The following is a 21,966-nucleotide window of genomic DNA, read 5'->3' as shown; positions in this document are numbered from 1 at the left end:
CAGATGGAAAATAGTGCCTTTTCCGAGAGAGAGAGAGAGAGAGAGAGAAACATTCAAATAGACGAAGCGAAACTGAGAAAAAAAACAGATATTCATGAAGGTAAAGTAACAGACTTAAAATAGCAACAAATTATTGTAAACTCATCAATGAAGTAAATGAATAAAGTGAGAAAAAGTTGAACTTATACTTTATAATTTTTACAGAGCATATTATTATTGAGTAACAAAATTAGCTATAGATTTTTATAGTCTGAACAGACGTAAAATAGCAACAAATTATTGTAAAATCATCAATGAAGTAAATGAATAAAATAAGAGAAAGTTGAACTTTATACAGAGCATATTATTGTTGAGTAACAAAATTAGATATAGATTTTTCATAAGATTTTTAAAAACTAGATTAGAACCTTCTAGAATTGGAACATAATCTTACAATTTAAAAATGAAATAAAATACTAATAAAATGATTATTAACATTTTTACAAGGTAATGTAAAAGATATAATAAAAAAGATAAAGATAAAAAAGAAAAAGATAAAAAAACATATAAAAAAGAGGAAGATGAAAAGATAAAAAAGATAAAGATAAAATTATAAAGTAATAAATAAAATTATGTAAGTAAATGATGAGATATTAACTACGTAAATATTAAATGAGATAAATGATAATCTTTAGTATTATATTCAACATATTTTCTTAATAAGTATTCTTCAACTTTGCCCGATTTTATGCTTTTTATTTGAACTATATGTTTCGGTATTGAGTTAAAGATTTTTGTAGCTTTTGTTTTAAATGAATTGCTAAGTGTTTTTGTTCTGCGTTTTGTTATATGAAGTAGAAAGAGAAAGAGAGAGAGTGAGTGAGAGAAACATACAAATAGACGAAGCAAAATAGAAAAACAGACGTTCATGAAGGTAAAGTCATAAATAAGGTAAAAATGTTTTTACGCCCAGTTCCCATAATGTTTAAACGAAAGTTTATTACAAAGTTTATCAATTTAAATAGAGATAGTGAGAGATGGTAAAATATATTGACAACTAGACGTAACTTAGAAAAAGAAAGAGATAGATTCGTAGAGTGGCTGGGAGAAAAGGAAACCAGGTATAGACAGAGAAGGAGAAAAGAAAAAGGAGCAAGTCACACTGACAAAAACACAGGGAGAGAAATGAAATATAGGTAATTATATTGCCAGAGAGTAGAAAAAAAATAAAGAGAAATACATAGATAAGCAAACAGAGAGAAAATAAGAAAAACAGATACATAATGATAAACAAACAAATAGGTAGAGATATATACATAAACAGTGATATATATAGAGAATATGGAGAAATAGGTAAATAAATCAAATACTGTCTGAGAGGAAAAATTGGTTAGAAAAAGAATGAAAGAGAGAGGGAAATACAGACAGACGGGATAGAGACATTAAGGAGAAATTGATACATATACTCACAGAAAAATGTAGGGAGACAGCCAGGCAAAGAGACTGAGAAAGATAAATAAATAGTGATCGGCAGATAATATGTAGTAAATAAATAAAGTATAGATAGTGAGGTCCCAGAAAGAGAGAGAGAGAAAGAGAGAGAGAGAGAGAGTGAGAGAGAGAGTGTGTGTGTGTGTGTGTGCGCGTGCATGCGTGCGTGTAGGGGAGAGAGACAGAATTAATTTTTTTTACTTAATAATTTTTTTAAATTGAATATTTTATTGATAAAACCTAAGATTGAACTTAATCAACGAGAGAAAGATTTTTAGAGAGATCTAAAATATTTTTAGATTTCCATGATTTTACAATATTGGGTAAATTTTTGTAAAGTTTTATAGTTCTGAGAAAAAATGAATTATACAAACAGTGTGTACAACACAATGGCATTTTAAATGCAGTTTGAGAACGTGTAAAAGTAGTTTTTTTTTACTAAAATGAGAAATAATAGCAAATAGGTATAATGGATTTGGATAGTTATTACGTCATGGAAAATAGTCAAAATTTTGTAATTTAACAAATCATCAATTTTTAAAATGGATAAATTATAGTATTTGTCATAAATTCTAGAATCATAGTGTAGATAACAGATATAGGGAATACACATATTTATAATAACATGCAACCTATGAAGATTTTTACTAGAAAGATAAGAAATTACTGCAAAGCCATAAGTTATATTTGGAAGCATTAGTATATTAAAATAGCTTTACGGATGAATATTAATAAATAATTTTTTTAATTGTTATGCACTGGAATGTCTTCTGATACAAGCTTTATCAATATGTATTCCAGGTTAAATATTTATCCATTACTAAGCCTAGAATTTTTATTTCGTTGTTTAAAATTAATATACTATCATCAATTTTGATTTTTTCAGTATTATTTTTTTTTTAAATTTACAAACTGTTGATGTTGTTCTAATAAAATAACATTACATTTTTTAAATATTTTGATAATCCATGATCATCGCACCACTTTTTTTAGTTTTTATGTGGCTATTTAGTTTTAATGTAATTTATATTTGAGAATTGTGATTTTACATATATATTCAAGTCGTCGGCATACATAGAAAAGAGGCAGTTAGCAATTTCGTAATAAATTCTATTTACATATAGGATAAACAATAAAGCCGATAACGTACACCCTTGCGGGACACCACGGTTGGTAAACATCCAATTAGATTTTTTATTATTATTATTATTTTTTAATTTTTAAACATTGTTGCTTATTGGAAATGTAAGATCTAAACCAATTAACAACATTACTGGATAGATTAATTGATCACAGCAATGAAATGAGTATATCATGATCAACACTGTCAAAGTTCCTACTAGTCAATGGAAACTAAAATAGTAATTTGTTTATCATTAGTATCATTTTTTATGTTAACAATTTTACTAATTTTTTTTCAGTGCGAGAGAGAGTGAGCGAGAGAAAATCAAATACAAGCAGAGGAAGACAGACTAACAAACAGAGGCTAAGAAAAAACTTAACGACTAAATCTTAGGCATTTAATTGTTAACAGAGAATGACCAACTTTTTATGAAACAATTTACAAAAACAGAAAGAAAAAGTCTTAAAGTGCAATGCTACATTCTGTAATTAAATAACCCAAACGCTCCCGCTTTTCTAATTAATTTAACCATTTGGGCTTACCATCCAGACCTATTTAACGTATTCATTATGGCCATTGTAGTGACTCAAGGGTGTACTTGCCGGGTAACGAAAGTCCTTCTTTATGGAGGCATTCGAAGATTCAAAATTCAGATGGAAAATAGTGCCTTTTCCGACATGGAATTCGTGACGGATCGTATTTTAGGAACGAAAGTTAATTTCGCTTTAGCCCATCCGGTCTTTATGAAGCAAATTTCTCTGTTAAATGTAGGCCATTGTTAATAAAATATTGATTCTTTTTTAAAAATATTGTCTGCGTAGCAATTCAACATTTGAAGGTGGCTAAAATGTCGTCAGCCCCTCTCGGTTCTTCTTTGTTAACTGTGTCAGTTTGTTTCACTCCATATATGTAGCCGAAGGATACCGGTCGAAGAATGGATGTTGGGGGGGAAAGGATACTGCCGTCAAAGACGGCGGCTTTTAAAGACTTTCAGTTCCCCTTAACATTTAGTTTTGCCACTCGAAGCTGAGACCATGTGCTTAATTAGTTATTGCGTAATTATAAGTGAGCGTATGAGTTGTTCGCTTCAACCGAATAGAGGCTTTTAACGGAAATTGAGGCAATAAAAACGTGACGTAGTGATGGTCTAAAAGGTCTATTAAGGTTATTTAATTGAATTCCCAATAGTACAAAGGGAGAGAAAGAGATGGAGGATGAAAAAGTGAAAGACCATGCAGAGTCACGTTGCTTCTATACCACTATGCATTTCATTTCACACCATCTTAAACTGAAATGAATTTTTTTTTCATTATGGCCTAGTAAAGAACTGATTGGAAAACTTTCGAAATTGACCTTAATTTGTAATTTTATTTTATGAATAATCTGTCTTCCTAGTCAAAATCTTTTCTTCTGTTATGAAAAAATTCATTTAGTACAAGTCTAAATCACTCACAGATACTAAAAGTTTGCTCCTTAAATTATACTAATTGTTGCGAGTTCTTAACTAATAATTAAAATATTAAAATGGAAGTTGGGTGGAGAAAGTTCACACAATTCAATCCACTTTTAAAAAGGCTAAAAAAATTTGAATTTTTTATATATTTTATCTTCAAATAAAACAGATAGGGGGGAAGTTAGAGGAAGGGGTGAGAGAGAAAGATTGAAAGAGAAATAGAGAGAGATTGAATGAGTGATATAGAGAAAGAAAGAGAAGAGAAAGAGATTGTGTATTCGAATTTTGCAGAAAGGAAAGCGTGAGAGAGAGAGCGAGAGGGAGAGGAAGATGGAGATGGAGGGGAGAGAGAGAGTGAGAGTGAGGGAGGGAGAGGGGGAGAGGGGGAGAGAGAGAGAGAGAGAGAGAGAGAGAGAGNTGAAATGTCACGTGAGGCAAAGAAATATATATACTTAGGTAGGCATATATAGTTTGACAGATACATAAATAGGAAAGAGAGAGAGAGAAAGAAACAGAGAGTGCGAGAGCGCGCGCGAGAGAGAGAGAGAGAGAGAGAGAGAGAGAAATTGTGGCCAGATAGTTAAAGGATTAGACAGGTAATTATAGCACTAATAACTTGATAGATAAATAAATAGATTAAAAAAAGAAATTGGGAAGAAACACAGAGACAGAGAGAGATCGTGTGAGGCAATGGGACAATCGGACAGTTCGAGGATTAGATAGATAAGTATAGTATATGAATATATATAGTTTGATAGATAAAAATATAAAAGTATACAGAAAGAGAAATTGAGAGAGTTACGGAAAGAGTCTGACGTAGAGATAGCAATTCAGAACATACCAAAGAAAAAATTAAATAGTGAAGGAATGAGATAGAGTGAGTGAGGGGGGGACGAAAAAATATGTGTAAAATACAGACAGAGAGACAGGGACGGATAGACAAAGAGAGCTAGAGTGAGACAAAGAGAAAAATAGACAATTAGCTTGGTAGTTATGGATAAATAGATAAAAAAAACTATAGCTGATCGATATATAGATAAATATATTGATAAATTGGGAAATTACTGAAAATTGTGATAAATAATCGTCAGTGAGACTGATACATCAAGAAATAGTTATAATTTTAATTGTGTTGATATTTAATTTTTTACGGAAAAATCATAAATATTAATACTAAAATAACTTCCTTTTATTTCTTGAGTCTTTAATGTCACGATAATTTTACAAGAATGTGGGAAATGAGGGAAAAGACACTGGGCCGACCAGTTCCTTTATTTGTTCCACGACCTTGCCATGATCTCTTCCCCTTCGTCGAAACAAACGCGGAATCCGGCCAATATGTAATATTTACGTCCAATAAAGGATGATTCTGCCGATGAAGAATTCTAGACGGAATAGATGACTTTCGAGGGGTGACTAATGGTTTTTTTTTGCGGGGAAAGAAGTAATTACGCATCATATACGTAAATCGCCATTTTCTCATTAATAGAAGTAAAAATACATTGACAAAAGTTATAAACTGCAGTGTTCAAATAAATTATGAATTATCTAAAAATTATCTAACTTCCACGATTTTAAGAAGATTAACGTCAGAGGTTGTCTGTCTATCGCAATTTTACCTCTCTCTGTACACAACACATCTCTCTAGCTCCGTAGTAATTCTGTAAATATTAAACAATATTGAAAACTAACAGTTTTACGGGACGGTCCGCTTAAAAATGAGGTCCCAGGTAATAAGAGTCATTCATAGAGGAAGTTCCTTCCGGTGACGTGTTTTGATTACTTAGGTGAGAAAAAAAATTACTCCTCCTTTTCCTGCATTTGTCCCGGAATTTGGATGATTCTGAGATAATAACTACAAAATTTTCCCCATTCGTAATTTTTCTTTTAGAGTTTATAAAGAAGAACTGTGTTAGAGAATTTTCATTTTGTAAGTAAAGAAATTAATAAGCAGAATTTTATTAATAGTGAAGGGAATATTGTTCATTTTTTTAAATAGTGTTATTTTTGGGTGGTAGTTTAGGGTAGTTTGGATAGCTTTCACCTAGCGTAATATGTATTTTTGAAGTAAACAACTCATCAGAGCGTTTTATGTTTCAAATTCTGCTCCAGGCAGTTGTTATTTTATATATTTTGGGCTTGAGCCAAAGGAATTGTTTTCTGTACGATAATAAATAGGTGTACAGTTCAGAGATTCATGGCAGGGCAATAACCCAAACGTTCCTATACAGGAAGTAGCCGAATCTGGCGCCACCACTTGACCACCAAAACAACTTTGGTGATTGTCAAACGGTCGGCTTCGTGTAGCCATCACTTGTATGACAACTTTGTCATACTTGACAAAGATTAGCCTACGATTCCTCTCGTCATCGTTTCACAACCGGGAATTCAGGACGTCAACAATTTGGTTTTTATAGAAATAGAAACGGGGCCACGGTGGCTGAAAACGTTCTAATTCCGAATATGGTGGTTCCTGTCATACCGGGATTCGATTTCCAACGAGCCTTGGATTTTATAGCAAAGCAAGATGTGCTAACAAACATATTGAGAGAAAAAAATTTATCAAAGCACACTTTCTATTCCATTTCTCTTTTTATTTTCTTATAAACCACTAGCACTATACAGGGTACTCGTGTTGCAAACTTTGATAGATTTTACATTCAAAATGGAACCAAAAAGTCCTAATTAACTTCAACCGAATCTCAGCAGTTTCTGAGTTATTCTCTTTTTTATGATTTTTTAAGATTTCACGACCTTCCTTCAAATAAACAATGATAACTCCAAAAGTGAAAGGATTTGGACAAATACATTGATTGAAATCTCCGTCAAATTTCCAATAATATGTGCTCAATACTAAACTTGTAAACGTCTGTTAAATAGGGTTTTAGTAGCCAGAACGTTGAAAAATAATTTTTTGTTCGATGCTGAAAAACTTACTATGGTGTTTCTAAACTACTATTTACAAACCTAGAGACCAGTAAATTTCAGATTCCAGATTCCATTTAATATCCTTTTTAGTGGTGTAATTGTTTTTTTAATTACTTTTTTTAAAGATGAATAAATTGATGAAGGAAAGGTAAAAACTGTGGTTGACAGATTGGTAAGGTGGAAAATTAAAAAACAATAAAGAATGTAAAAACTTAAGGAAATTTTGAATGACTGAAATAAAAACCTTTTGAATCTTAAAACTCTTTTTTTTTTCGGAGAATTAAAACACGATTAATAAATTCATTCAAAATTTCCTTATGTTTTTACATTCTTATTTTTCCACCTTACCAATACTTCAACCAAGGTTTTTACCTTTTCTTCGTCAATTTGTTCATCTTTGAAAAAAAGTAATTAAAAAAGCAATTACGCCACTAAAATGTATATTATATGGAGTATGTTTACTGAAATATTCTGGTCTCTAGGTTTGGAAATGAATGGTTAGGATCACCATTTTTTTCCCCCTGGCTCCATGTTTTTGTGGGCTCGAAACACAAGTGTGAATTTGAGCCCCCGGTGTGTCGGTGTTCTTTCATCGAAGAAACTCATTTTTGAAGGGGGTTAGGACCAAATTCAGGGTCGGGATTCAAGGTTCAAATCTGATCCCGCTCCTTCCATTGAACAGTGCCGTGTCAATTTCTTTCAATTGTGGCCAACGGTCTCCTTAGGCGTCAGAAAAAGTCCAGAGGCGACGGTGGGGACCGAACCCACAAACGCGGGATCTACTAGCCGAGAATCTGACGCCTTAACCACTCGGCTACCGCGGCCCCCCTAGGATCACCATAAAAGTTTTTCAACTTTGAAAAAAACAAATTTTTTTTTTCAAAGTTCTGGCAAGTTCTGGCTACTAAAATGCATATTTCACCAACGTTTACAAGTGTGTGGTGATTAGTGACCGTTAGTCGATGATTATTCGGAAATCGTGAGATGCGGTCTGGTTTCAGAAAAACATTTTCTTTCTCGTGCCAACGTTTCGAGCTTTATTGAGATCATCTTCAGGGCCTCGGATTTACAAACATTTTTTAAATTTAACAATACATGTAGGATGTGGAAAAAAGTGAATTTATACAATGCAAAAAAAATATTTTTTTATATTCAATCAAAGTATTTATTTATTTTTTTTTTACGCAGAAAACAAACACTAAGTAAGTAGAAATACTTTTATTGAATATTTAAAAAATTTTTTTGCATTGTATAAATTCACTTTTTTTCCACATCCTACGTGTATTTGTTAAATTTAAACAATGCTTGTAAATCCCAGGCCCTGAAGAAGATCTCAATATAGATCGAAACGTAGGCACGATAAAGAAAATGTTTTTCTGAAACCTACATCACACCAGACCGCATCTCACGATTTCGGAATAACGTTAACAAGTTTAGTATTGAGCACATCTTACCGGAAAGTTTACGTAGTTTTGAATGGTATCAACGGATTTTTCCAAAGTTTTTTATTTGAAGTAAGATCGTGAAATCTTAAAAAATCAGAAAAAGTAAATAACTCCGAAAATGTTGAGATTCGGACCTTAGTTAATTAGGACTTTTTGGTTCCATTTTGAATGAAGAATCTATTGGCAAAGTTTGTAACACGAAAAGTTGCCGAACACCCTGTATATTTGTTTAATTTATCTCCAATCTTCGTTGCTCTCTTGCTTCCTTTCTTTCTAATTCACGTAAGTTAGATTGTAATATACACCTTTAAATTATCAAATTTTCATTTAACCAACAGTTGTTTGGCTTTCGAGTACATGTGCCTTCATAGTTCCATTAGGACCATTCACCCCATATGGCTCCACCCCCTAGAGCTAATGTAAATAAATCTCTTATTTACAGTAGAACAAACACCTTTTTCTCCTTTCAAAACTGTACGAATGGAGTCGTGCCAGCCAGTAGTTAAACCATGTTCGAATCCAAAAATAATCTAATCTTAATAAAACAAACAAAACAAAAAAATTCGGGGTTAATGGAGAAAAACCAAATCTAAATAATATTTACACAAGGGTATAATGTCATAAATACATCAGTATCGACCAGATAAACCTGAACTCTGCAGCAAGGACTACTGGGCGATAAGAGATCCTTGAATGTTCAAAAACTGTTCTGAACTATCCAGCAAGTAGTACAGAGAGATAAGAATGTGGAGTATACATTCCAAAGGAGAGAAGGTTGTAAAGAAAAACAACAATGAGAAAGTTTTGTAAAATATAGGCAGGTGCATTTTCTTTCCTCGGTCTAAGATTTATACGATAGCCTGATATTTGTACTTTGTTACCCTTGTTTTTTTAATCTAAAACAAATCCCCCTGTAAAAATCCGATATCAAGTAAATAATCGTAAAAGTCTGTTAGTGTCGAGAATTTCATTCTCCGAAAATAATATCTTTGTGTTTCCGGAGGGGACTGACTGGAGTTCTTTGTGCCCATCGATGCTATCACCGGGGTTATCGTTCTCTACGGATCTAGCCAATGTTTTCCGAAGGGTTGACACAAGAGTTAACAACTGAACACGAGTCAATCAGTCTAAACGGAAATTCAGATGGAAAAACAAATTTTGCAACCTTGAAAAAATTTCTCCAATTTTCCTTACCGAAGAATCGTCATTTCCTTACAGCGATTGGTTTTTTTAGCCGAGGATATACGGGTAAATAAACTCAAGGTTTTGAAAAAAATCGATAATATTTCCAATTTCCTATGTAATAAGCTACTTAAGAAAAATCTTCAGCCATTATTTCCCAGATTACATCCAATTGCATCACCGTTTAATAGTTTTTCATCAATTCTTTGCAAAAACATTTGTTTCCATGCTATATTGTTTCCTTATTTGTTTCTTACTTTTATTCTTTCTTTAAATCTTTCTTTGGTTATTTTTTTAATTTGTTTCTTTATGTTTTTGATTCTTCATATCTTATAGTATTTGTTTCGTTCTTTCGTCTCTCTCCCTCTCTTTCTCTCTCCCTCACCTCTTTCTCTCTCGTTTTTAAAATCTTTTCATGGTTTTTTAATCCCTTCTTTTTCTGTCATTTTATCCAGGTTTCTGCGTCTCTTGATTTGTTTGCTTTCCGTCATATTATTTCATTGTTAATTAGTCTATGTTTCTTCTTTTTTTATTATATATTTTTTTTTTACTTTGCTTTTTGATTCTTAGTTATATTACTTCATTGTCACTGGGTTTTTCTTTCTTTTTATCTTGGTTTATTTTGTATTTATCTCGTTGTCTATTTATTTGTTTGGTTAGTTGTTACTTTGTTTCTTTTTTACCTTTGATCTTTGTCTTTTTCTTCGTTTATAAATTATTTTATTTTTAAAAAACCACATTCTTTCGTAAACAATGAGATAAATAGACAAATACTGTAATTATTAAGTCATTTTTTGTATAAAGTAGCAGTGGAGGTGTTCACAAATGAATCGAACGGTCTTTTAATTATTTAACGAACATTCACAAAGTTTTACTAAATTGTAGCAAATTCATAAAATGATGAGTAATTTTCACTTATCCACGTCTTCCTGGGGCATCGTCCTTATATCAGTATGATACGAGATTTTTTTAATGAATGGGTGGATAATAAACTTTGTACGAACCATTCAAAAAAAGGACAAACGTGGCGAAATGCTGATTTCATTTATTTCGACTTTAAGAAAAAAAATATTGTACTTACAGTATAAACTGTAAGCGTCACCAATCATTTTAGCAATCTTTACATTATCGGAATATTTATATTGTTATTATTTTGCCCAAGAAAAAATACAAATTTGTCTAAAGATTGGAAATGTAAAGAGGTTTTGAGGTAAATTCAATTATGCTGTTTATGCCATCCACATCTATGTTAGAAGTACATGTTTATATTACTTAATACACAGTTCAACGCTATTAATATATTTCAGTTAATTAAGGTTTTTAGTTGAGATAAAAAAGTCAGTGTCACGAGCGGGATTCGAACCCACGACCTTCGGCTAGATACGCCGCTACTCTACCTGAGCTATCTTGACTTCGTTCCACTCGGACACTAACTTCCCATCTCAACCCCACCTTTTCCTTCCTTTTTGTCATTTGTCAATTATTGCTTGCTATTAATATAAATTCGATACAATTTCAATTTTACTATAACACAATAGGTGCGCGAAAAAATGGCGAATCCAAAATTATATTCAACAATCAATTAATAAATCTAAGACGACAAATCCACAAAAATATTCAACCATTTTCGTATAAACACTTTGTTTTGGTATCGTTTCTTGGGGTGATACATGTTTAAATTAGTTAATTTGATCTAAATCGCATTTTATTAATATTAATGACACTATTGAACATACACATTGTTTCTATAACCCAAATGGTAAATCCAAAAATAATATCAAATCCACAGAAATAATGAGCAACTTTAAATTATACTATTCCTTCAGGTAACCTCCTTTTGCCGAATAAGCCGAGATTAATTAGTTAATATGGAGCTAAACGTCTTAAAGTAAAATAAATGACACTATTGGACGCACTATTGGTGATTGTTGCTAAAACTCATTAGCTACAACACATGCCATATACACAAAAATAACCAGCTATTTTCGTTTGTACAATTCTACCTTGCTTCAAGTAATCTGAGGTTAAATTAGTTACTCTGAATTAAAACCGTATTTTATTAATATAAATTTGTTCCTTGAACATTTTTATTGTTACTGAATGACAATAGTTACTTCTAAAAATGGCATATCCACAAAAATATTCGGCAATTATCATTTGTACATTTTTTCCTTGTGTCGTCCTTTCTTATAGTAATCTGAGTTTAAATTACTTACTGTGAATCTAATATTCAATATTTAAATTGCTACTAAAACGCAATTTAAGAAGGTTCAAAAATGGCAAATCCACAAAAAAAAATCCATTTTAAATTATACCATTCTTCCTGGGGTAGCTTTTTATTGGAAAAATATGGATTTAAATTATTTAATATCTATCTAAATCGTTTTTTATTACGATATATACTTGAACATTTCCATTGTTACTAAAACACTAGGTACGTCCCAAAATGGCATATTCACAAAAATATTCGACAATTTTCGTTTGTACACTTCTTCCTCGGATAGTTTCTTATAGTAATCCGAGTTTAAATTAATTAATATGAACTAAAGTTTTATTACTATTTTGTTATTGTAAATATTACAATTGAACATTTGCATTGTTACTAAAACAGAATTCGTTCATTCAAATATGCACTATCCGTAAAAATATTCAACAATTATCCTTTCTTCCAGTAATTCGACATTAAACGATTTATTATTTATCTAAACCGTTTTTATTAATTTAAATAATTGAATATGAGGGGGGATCTATACATTGTTATTAAAACAAGTACATCGAAAGATGGCATATTCACAAAAATATTGAGCTATTTTCATTTACACACTTCTACCTGGCTTAGTTTCTTGCTTCAAGTTCAAATTAGGTAATATGCACGTAAATCCTCTTTTATTACTAAAAATTACAATATTGAACATTTACATTGTTGCTAAAACATCAGGTACGTCCAAAAATGGCATATTCACAAAAATATTCGACCATTTTCGTTTGTACATTGACTTGGTTTCACAATCGGAGTTTAAATTATTTTAATTACTAATCATTTTAATTTAATTTTATGTCCTTTGTTAATGCAAATAACAATATTGGGTATTTAAATTGTCAATAAAACACCTTAGGTATATCTAAACATGGCATATCCACAAAAATATTCAACGATTTTCGTTTATCCTTTCTGGCATAACGTTTTGGAGTAATCCGAGTCTACATTATTTAATATGAATCTAAACCCTCCTTTATTAATGTAAATAACAATATTGAACATTTACATTGTTACTAAAACACTAGGTACGTCCCAAAATGGCATATTTACAAAATATTCGACAATTTTCGTTTGTACAGTGGCTTAGTTTCTCACTCTGAGTTTAAATTATTTTAATTAATAATAATTTTAATTGAATTATTAATAGTTTAATTATTAATGCAAATAACAATATTGAGTATTTAAATTGTCACTAAAACACCATAGGTATATCTAAACATGGCATATCCACAAAAATATTCAACGATTTTCGTTTATCCTTTCTGGAATAACTTTTTTGAGTGATCCGAGTTTAAATTATTTAATATGCATCTAAACCGTCTTTATCAATATAAATAACACATCTACTGAACTATACATTTTTACAAAAACACAACAGGTGGAAAGATGGCATATTCACAAAAATATTCTACAATTTTCGTTTATTCTTTCTAGCATAAGATTTTGGAGTAATCCGTGTTTAAATTATTTAATATGTACATAAATAGTCTTTTATTAATATAACTAACTTTATTGAACATTTCCATTTTTACGAAAATACAAAGTAGGTACTTCGAAAGATGGCAAATGCACAAAAATATTCGACAATTTTCCTTTATACACTTCTTCCTGGCATTGTTTCCCTCAGTAATTCACATTTAAATTAGTCAGTTTTTTTAATTTAAATAAATAGGACTTTTGCCCAGTTTTCATCTTTCTTAATCATAAAAGGTACATTTAAAGATGTTATATCCACAAAACTATTCAAAAAATTTAAATTTTATCACCAAATCAACATATAACATAAAACCTGACTAGATAATAATAATACGGATAATGCCCATCCATTGAAACAGTTACAAGTAATATATTTATATAATTTATCATCTAATTATTTAATTTCAAATAAAATATTTATAATGACGTGCTAGTTTTGTAGTATGATTAATGATGATGTATATTCTGAATAGTCACTATGCTACCCAACAGTATAGATATTAATAATACATCTAAAGCCAGTTTGAAGAGGAATTTGAAAGGTACTTGTAACACAATGGTCAATAATTACGTATAGCATTAATAATATGTATACAATTGTATACAATAATTACATACATAGCAATAAGTACATCGGGTGTATGTGTATGTGTGTATATGTACATGTACACCGGATATGCTGGTTGATTGTTGTACGTATGTATAATTAATTAATATTTACAATTGTTTTTATTTACTAGTCAAATCCCAAATATTATTTTTGTATCCAAATATTGATATCTAAATAGTACTGTATGTTATTATTTTTCTTATTTTATTATTGTCAATGTTTAATATTTTAATGTTTTTCGTGTTTTAAATGCTCGTCTTTTTTGTAAGTACGGTAGTGAAATGGGATATTGCCAATAAATAAATACTTTGAACGTAAATGTTGTATTGTTGCTGTTATTGCTAAGTAGATTGTGATCTATGTTGCTGTCAATGGAATTCATTTTCTACGATTAAGTCAATTATGTATGAGATCCAAGGGGGAGAAATGCAGGACTCACCAATTCGTCTGTGTAGCGCGGCTCCCTCCGGATCCTCGCCCACCTCAAAGGTAGACCTGCTCCGTTGCAGAAGTAGAGTATCAACAGGTAGAAACAATACTTATTCGACCTCACGACCATATCCATATCGGCCAACCGTGTCAATCTCAGGGCGTACGAGGCACGTCCATCCCAGCCGGATGGGAGTCGGGCTTACACTGATCCATCCACCAACATTGCGATTGTTTGCTTCGCCGCTGCCATGGTTACCCATCCCCTCCTTCGGGATTCTGGAGACGTCCCGGCTGGCATCTTAAATAAATACGGAGTCTGGATTGTTCACGATATGTATTCCCTGCCAAGGAGTTATAAAATGTATATTATAATCAAATGATATGTACCCTCAAAATTATGGCACTTCCTACTCTCTAAACAAAAAAAAAGTTTAAGATTAGACAAATCATAACAAAATACTACTCATTATAGAAGTATAGAACTACTGAAAAACTATTTGAAACCTGAAGATCCGAACTAAGAAAAAAAGCAATCTGCGATGATTGGTCAATTAACTTGAAAACTGGATTGACAGGATCTCCAACAATTTAAATTAATTTCGCCATATCTCAAATTCCTAGAGCCTAATTGAAATGCAGAAATCATCACTGATGCATGTTTAAAAAAATTCTACCAATGAAACCTTAGAACAAGGAATTTGAACACGTCATATCTGAGGGTGAACTTAAGCAAAATTTAAACGCTTAGGCAAATAGGCAACCCTTGCCAGAAGAAAAAATTCTTTCCGTTGCATGCCTTATTAACATTGAATAGGCATTTGGTGTCGGATGGGTTGTTTGAGTCCTGAACAATGTACCCTGTATAATTTCTGAACGGACTGTCATTTAGCGGTCTTGAGACGTTTGATCTCAGGTCATTTGGCTGGAACGGCCCTGCCTGGGATTGTTTGATTCTCCAGCGGAGAATCCGTTGCAATATTCTGTTAAACGTTGCATCGAGGTGCAAACGTACGTTCCGCCCAGGACAATTGTAAATCAAAACAAGAAGATAATTCGCTCCTAAGCAGTTCTGCACACAGACTAAGGTTTTACAAATTTGTTGGATTTCACCGTCCCCCATTATGGGATCTTCACTAATTGGAATGATTAATGTTAAGCATAAAAACATACATTTAATTAATAATAATTTTTGTTCAATTCTTTTAAGAAAAACTGTACTATGTATTTTGAAAAATTTGAATGATAAATCAGGACAGTTTTCAAATTTGTGAAAATACATATGTACATAGGTAGACATCTTGGTCTTAGCCATCTTCAGTAATTGGGACTAAACTGTCCCATAAACCAGTTTGGAAAAGTCGGAAAACCGTAAAAAAAAGAAGAATCTTAAAAGTTGCAAATTTCTGAACATTTATCAGAAGCCTTCTTACTCTTAGCCATCTTCAGTAGTTGGGACGATGAAGACCAAGTATAAAATCATAAACCATATTTGTAATTTGATAATCCAATAATGATGTATGATTTTTATGGATTATGGTTTTTCTGTATTTATTTAGTTTGGAAGAATCTGTGAGTTTTAAAAGATTAAGCAGGATCCTAAAAGTATCTCAAATTTGTTGAAATATTAGTGGCCACCCAAGTCTTTTTAACCTTCACTGGTTACATAATAGCATTAACTCTATTTTTATTAGATAATATAATTTTAAATTTGTTTGTTCAATATTTTTTCATGAAAACTATTTGTAATAACTAAAAATCAGAATGAAAAAGCAGGACGTTATAAGTTTCAAATTTCTGAACACACATTTTAGTCTTAGTTGTCTTCAGTAGCTGGGATGATGATGTCCAAGTATAAAATCATAAACCATATTCATAATTTGGTAATCCAATAAAGTTGCATGATTTTTATGGATTATGATTTTTCTCAATTTTTTTTTAGTTTGGAAGAATCTGTGAGTTGTAAAAGATTAAATAGGATCCTCTAAGAAATCTGAAATTTGTTGAAGTATATCAGTGGACACCCTAGTCCTTGTTACCTTCAGTGGTTGCATAACAGCATTAACTCTACTTTTATTAAATGATAAAATTTTAAAATTTGTTTGTTCAATGGCCATTGGTCATTGATATTTGTTTAAAATTTTTGAAATTCATTTAGGTTACTGATTTTTTTTTCTTTATTTTCACACGTTTTCAATCATCATACACAGTTTTTTTACATGTCAAGCAATTTGATTATTTATTAAAATTATGAATTTCTAATATCTTACTGGGAGAGAATTGTCTCACCATTGAAGATAACAAAGACCAGGATGACTACTGACATATTTTCCCAAATTTAAAAAAAAAATAATTTTTGAACTTTTTCAAGCTACATAAATAGTATTTGTACAGAAAGAAAAGAAAACAATATTTAATTAACCAGTAGAACCAGCAAGTAGAAAATCATTCTAACCACCAATAACAAAGTCCAGAATGATCTCTGATATTTTTTCACAAAACACAATGGAATCCTGCTTATTTTTTACAATTTTCAGATTGAAAATAAAGGATGACCACTTATATCAGTTCACAATTTTCAAATTCTTTTATGGTGCTGATTTTTCTTTCTTGTTTTAGGACTTAAAACCCAGAAAAACAGAAAAATGAGGAGCATTTTCAAATTTGTGAAAAAATATATGTATATAGGTAGACATATTGGTCTTAGCCATCTTCAGTAATTGGGACAGTTTAGTCCCAATATAACGGAATAAAGCAGTTGGGAAAAGTCGGTAAATCGTAAATAAAGGAGGAACCTTAAAAGTTGCCAATTTCTGAACATTTATCAGTAGCCTTCTCAGTAGTACTCTTAGCATATTCAGTAATTGAGATGGTGAAGTCCAAGTATAAAATCATAAATCATATTCATAATTTGATAATCAAAAAATGATGCATGATTTTTATGGTTTATGGAGTTCTAAAAGATTAAGCAGGATCCTATAAGTATCTGAAATTTGTTGAAATATTAGAGGCCATCCTAATATGTTTAGCCTTCCGTGGTTACATAATAGCATTAACTCTATTTTTATTAGATAATATAATTTTAAAATTTGTTTGTTCAATATTTTTTCATGAAAACTGAAGTATTTGTATAGTCTAAAAATCAGAATGAAAAGTCAGGACCATATAAGTTTCAAATTTCTGAACACAGGTCAGTAGCTATTTTAGTCTTAGTCGTCTTCAGTAGTTGGGACAACAAAGTCCAAGTATAAGATCAAAATCCATATTATCAGAAAAAATCTGGAATTCATAAAAAATAAACAGAATCCTATAAGTATTTGAAATTTGATAAAGTATATCAGTGGCCATCCCTTCTCTGTTACCTTTCAGTGGTTGATGCAATTTTCTGCTGACATAATAGCTATGCTACATTAACTATACATTTAATAGATAATAAAATATTGATATTTGTTTGTTCAATATTTTTTAGGAAAACTGAACTATCTGGCAAAGTCTAAAAATCAGATTAAAAAGCACAACTTTAAAAGTTTCCAATCTCTGATCATATACCAGTAGCCATCTTGGGCTTGGTCATCTTCAGTAATCAGGACAATTAAGTACAAGTATAATCATACAACATCATAAAAATAGTTTTAATAAGCAATCAAATAATGCTGCTTGGTTTTTATTGGTTATATGTTTTTATAAGTTTTTACAAGTCTGGACATTGTAAAGAATAAGCAGGATTGCATAAGAATTTGATTTTTTTCAAAATATAGCTAGACTTATCTAAGTCCTGAAATAAGAAAGAAAAATCAGTACCATAAAAGAATTTTAAAAATTTTGAACAAATATTAATGGTCATCCATGGGTCTGTTATCTTCAGTAATCTTCTTAATATATAGTTACATATTGATACTTGTCTGGTCAATTATTTTTTTTAAACAACTATATATTCGTAAAATATGTGAAAACGTGTAGAATAAGCAGGACCTTATAATTCTTTCAAATTAGTGATGTTATATCAAAATCTTCGTTATCTTCTGTGAATTCATGATTTACTTTGTTTTTGTATACACAGCTTTTAATTTAATTATGATAATATATTACACTTATACTTTTTATTACTAGACTTGAAGTTGAATTTTTATTTAAATACCCCGATGGCTTGCCATTTCTTTTAACTGCACATACAGTATGAAATGTTTTCTTTGAATGTATTTATTAGTGTGAGTGTTGGAGTATGTGTGGTTAGGTTTGTGATGGATTATAGAGTATCCTGCCCAATTGGGGCGAGACACTGGTGTAAAATTAAATATCCTGGTGACTCGACAATATTTTAACTGTATATACTGTGTGAAAGATTAGATTTTGTATGAATGTAATTATTAGTGTAAATTAGGGTGGGATCTCAGTGGAATACTGAGTACATTGAGTACCAGATAAATTAGAATAGCCTGGCTTGGTGTGAAAGTGTATGTTTTAAATTTATTGTTTAAGTCTTATTGCATACGGTAAAATTAGAAAAATTATATCTCATTCATCCTGGTTATGTGTCAGCATTTGGTATGATTCACTCCCAAAAAAAAACCAGCATAACAACGTTAATTGATATTGAAGCTTGGTTTTTATTGTCTTAAGAAAAACTGCATTTATTGCTTGGAAATCTCTGAAAATAAGTAGAAAAATACCTACCATAAAGAATATCCAAATTTGTGAACATATATCAGCAGTCAACCTGGCTTGGTTGAGGCCATTCTCCCGCAGCATAATGATGATGATGATGACAAGATACCAGGAAGCTAGGGTTTGTTATTCCCAAGCCCTGCAGCCTTGTGGCTTTATTGGACTTTTCCTAGTTACTAAGTTCAGTTTAATAGACTCGATCTTTTGAGTAATAAGGACATAACTTCTCCATTGATCAATTATTTCGCATATAAATCAATATTTTGCCTGAGAAAAAATCAAATAATATAATATAAAAAGTCTGGAATGGGTGGAAAGACACAATTTTAAATAATTTTCCATTTTTAACCTTACTCCAATTATGATATTTCATTTGAATTGTTAGATCAAACTATTTGGTCAATTGTATCTTCTTAATTCATTTTTCTGGGATTAAGTAAAGCAGCATATACAGTATAAATTTGTATTTGATAAGAATAATATGTATATTTTTGCCAAATGAAAACTACCAATGCAAATGACAAATTTTAGAACATGAAAAGAATGACATAATTTAAAAAAATTTAAATTATTTTTTAAATCGTTAATTCTATAATAATACATAGTGTGCATTTTTAAGCCAACTAGATGATAATGACTTAATACATTACCCTATTGTCAATAATAATAGTATGATTGAACATTTAGAAATATTTCACAATCACAATTCTAGTTAAACATTATTTATTTCATTGATGAAGAGTTAATATGCTAACCATTAACTGGTTTGGAAAATAATGCATACCGTTTTTTATACAGCCTTCAAAAAGTGAAAAGCAGATTTTATTTCTCTGTACACAATCTTCTATTTTAGTTTCCGAACATTGTAATCTGTCCATCCTCGCTGTGTCGAAACATCTGAAGTGTTTCGACATTTCGCCGTCAGCAATGGCAGGTTTGTGAATCTTCAAGGAGAACTTTTAGTTTTATTTAGTAATGTCAAATCATTATTTATGCTGTTTCATTATTCTGGGACTCAATTAAAAACAAATTAAACAAGATGAAGGTTGGTAATAATACAAATATTGGCTTATGTTGCAAATATTTATTCAAAAGTACATTACAAAATCTCCTATTTTTGAACATTTATACACAAACGAGTATATAGTGAAAACACAAAAGGAAATTAAAATTATTGAGATATTTGAAAAATTGAAAGGAGAAGAGTTCATGTTCAAGTAGATCAAGTTGATCAAGGTGTATGCTAGAAAGTGGGGTTTCTGCTCCCCAAGCACTGCAGCCTTCTGCCTTATTGTACCTTCCTAGTTCAGTGCGATCAACTCAGAAGTTTTAGGTCATTGACCGATGCTGCTGTTGTAGAGCCACAATTTGATAGGTAAGTTAGTAGGTTCTTGAATTTTTTGTGCTCAATGAATGAATTACACTATTTCCACATTTTCAATTCCTTTTGTTTAAGGTACTCATGGACAGTATGAATTCTTATTGCAAAGAAGAGCTCAGGACCTATCATTAGCCTCTTTCCTTGCAAGGGTGTCCACTCTCTAATTGCCCTCTACTCCCACATGTCCTGGGACCCAGTAGAGAGTAACTTTATTTTGCTACCTAAACTGTTTAGTTTTGCAATTCAGCACCATCTTTGTGCTAATGATGTTGGAGCTTAATGATTTCATGGCTGCTTGGCTATCTGTCATTATAGCTACATTCTTTATTCAAATTGAACTGACTACATCTCTCAATTGCATGGACTTCAGCCTGGAAGATACAGTGTATTTTTCGATAGGTTCTGATTGTTCGGTTTCAGGACTGAACACTCCTGCCCTTGAACCTTCTTGTATTTTAGACCCATTAATTTAGAACAACTTACAATACAGTATAATACGTTATACAACTTATTTTCTTATAATTCTTTATTTAAAAAAGAATTACGATGCATTTTGACACTCTGTCCGTCTCCCTCATCAGGCAGACTTTTCTCTGTAGAAGCTTTTTTGTTAGGTCTATACTATTGTTTATTTATATTTTTTTTATTGATATATCATTCAATCTTTCTACATAGACATCTATATTTCTTTATGGATCCATCAACCCATTGTCTATCTTCCTTAAGGCAATGTAGGGGTGCTCTGATCCAACCTGATTGTGGAAAACAAAATATTAAAAGAAAAGATACCTAGCATATGTTGACAGTGAATGTATTTATTCGCGTGAATGTGTAGTGTAAGAGGACTATGGTGGAATTATTGAATACTCCGCCGACCTTCAATTAGGTTAGTTATATAATGGCCTAATAAACAATCCAGCAACGTCTTAATCTCATTACCAACTGATGCAATCAGTGGCAGATCAGGTTGAACAAGCAAAAAGCCAACAAGTTACGATTATGCTCAAATGTCAAACCTGTCCACTAGTGCAGATTAATAAGATAATATACCACCATCAACCCAAGGCTTTACTTAGATAGCAGACTTACATAGATTCCATATACAAGATTAAAACGACAAGAACATAACAAGAGATTTGGTCTACTCAAACACATACTGGGACCAAATCAACACTAGGCATTTGGCTGCTACATCAACAACTAACCACTTTCAAAACACTCATTAGACCTATTGGGACTTATGGAGTTGAACTGGGGGAGGGTGCTCAGCCAAATCATCCAACATCTAATGAATTCAATCTTTTCAATCTAAAGTTCTCTGCCATATCCTTACTGCTCCCTTCTATGTCACCAATCAAACGATCCATAAAGATCTTAAAATCCCTTCTGTGAAAGATCTCATCCAAACACACTTCTTCAATTTCACTCTAAACTATCCTTCCACCCTAACCCACCGGCTGGTGGCTAACTCTTTCCTCAAAGTCTCACCCTTACAATCCTTGTTTAAAACGACGATGGGCTCTTGATGTTTTATCTTAATTAAA

General features: G+C 31.4%; 1 protein-coding gene and 1 long non-coding RNA gene across 3 annotated transcripts in view; one reads left to right on the top strand and one right to left on the bottom strand.

The window, feature by feature from the left end:
- The window catches only part of LOC106664923, a 40,175-nt gene extending 37,208 nt beyond the window's left edge, over nucleotides 1–2,967 (top strand). For both annotated transcript variants that reach the window (XR_001340247.2, XR_001340246.1), the window contains exon 4: nucleotides 2,892–2,967. This is a non-coding gene — a long non-coding RNA (uncharacterized LOC106664923). The remainder of the gene's footprint in view (nucleotides 1–2,891) is intronic.
- The window catches only part of LOC106664922 (matrix metalloproteinase-2-like), a 90,098-nt gene extending 75,492 nt beyond the window's left edge, over nucleotides 1–14,606 (bottom strand). Inside the window, exon 1 of the mRNA XM_014391009.2 lies at nucleotides 14,387–14,606. Coding sequence (XP_014246495.1) covers nucleotides 14,387–14,512 — 126 coding nt within the window. The 5' untranslated portion in view covers nucleotides 14,513–14,606. The remainder of the gene's footprint in view (nucleotides 1–14,386) is intronic.
- Between the last annotated feature and the right edge of the window lie 7,360 nt (nucleotides 14,607–21,966).

Source organism: Cimex lectularius, unplaced genomic scaffold (assembly GCF_000648675.2).
Source record: "Cimex lectularius strain Harlan isolate CLEC.00 unplaced genomic scaffold, Clec_2.1 scaffold5, whole genome shotgun sequence".
NCBI lineage: Eukaryota > Metazoa > Arthropoda > Insecta > Hemiptera > Cimicidae > Cimex > Cimex lectularius.
The sequence above is the reverse complement of the archived record's forward strand: the minus strand, read 5'-3'. Positions and strand labels throughout refer to the sequence as shown.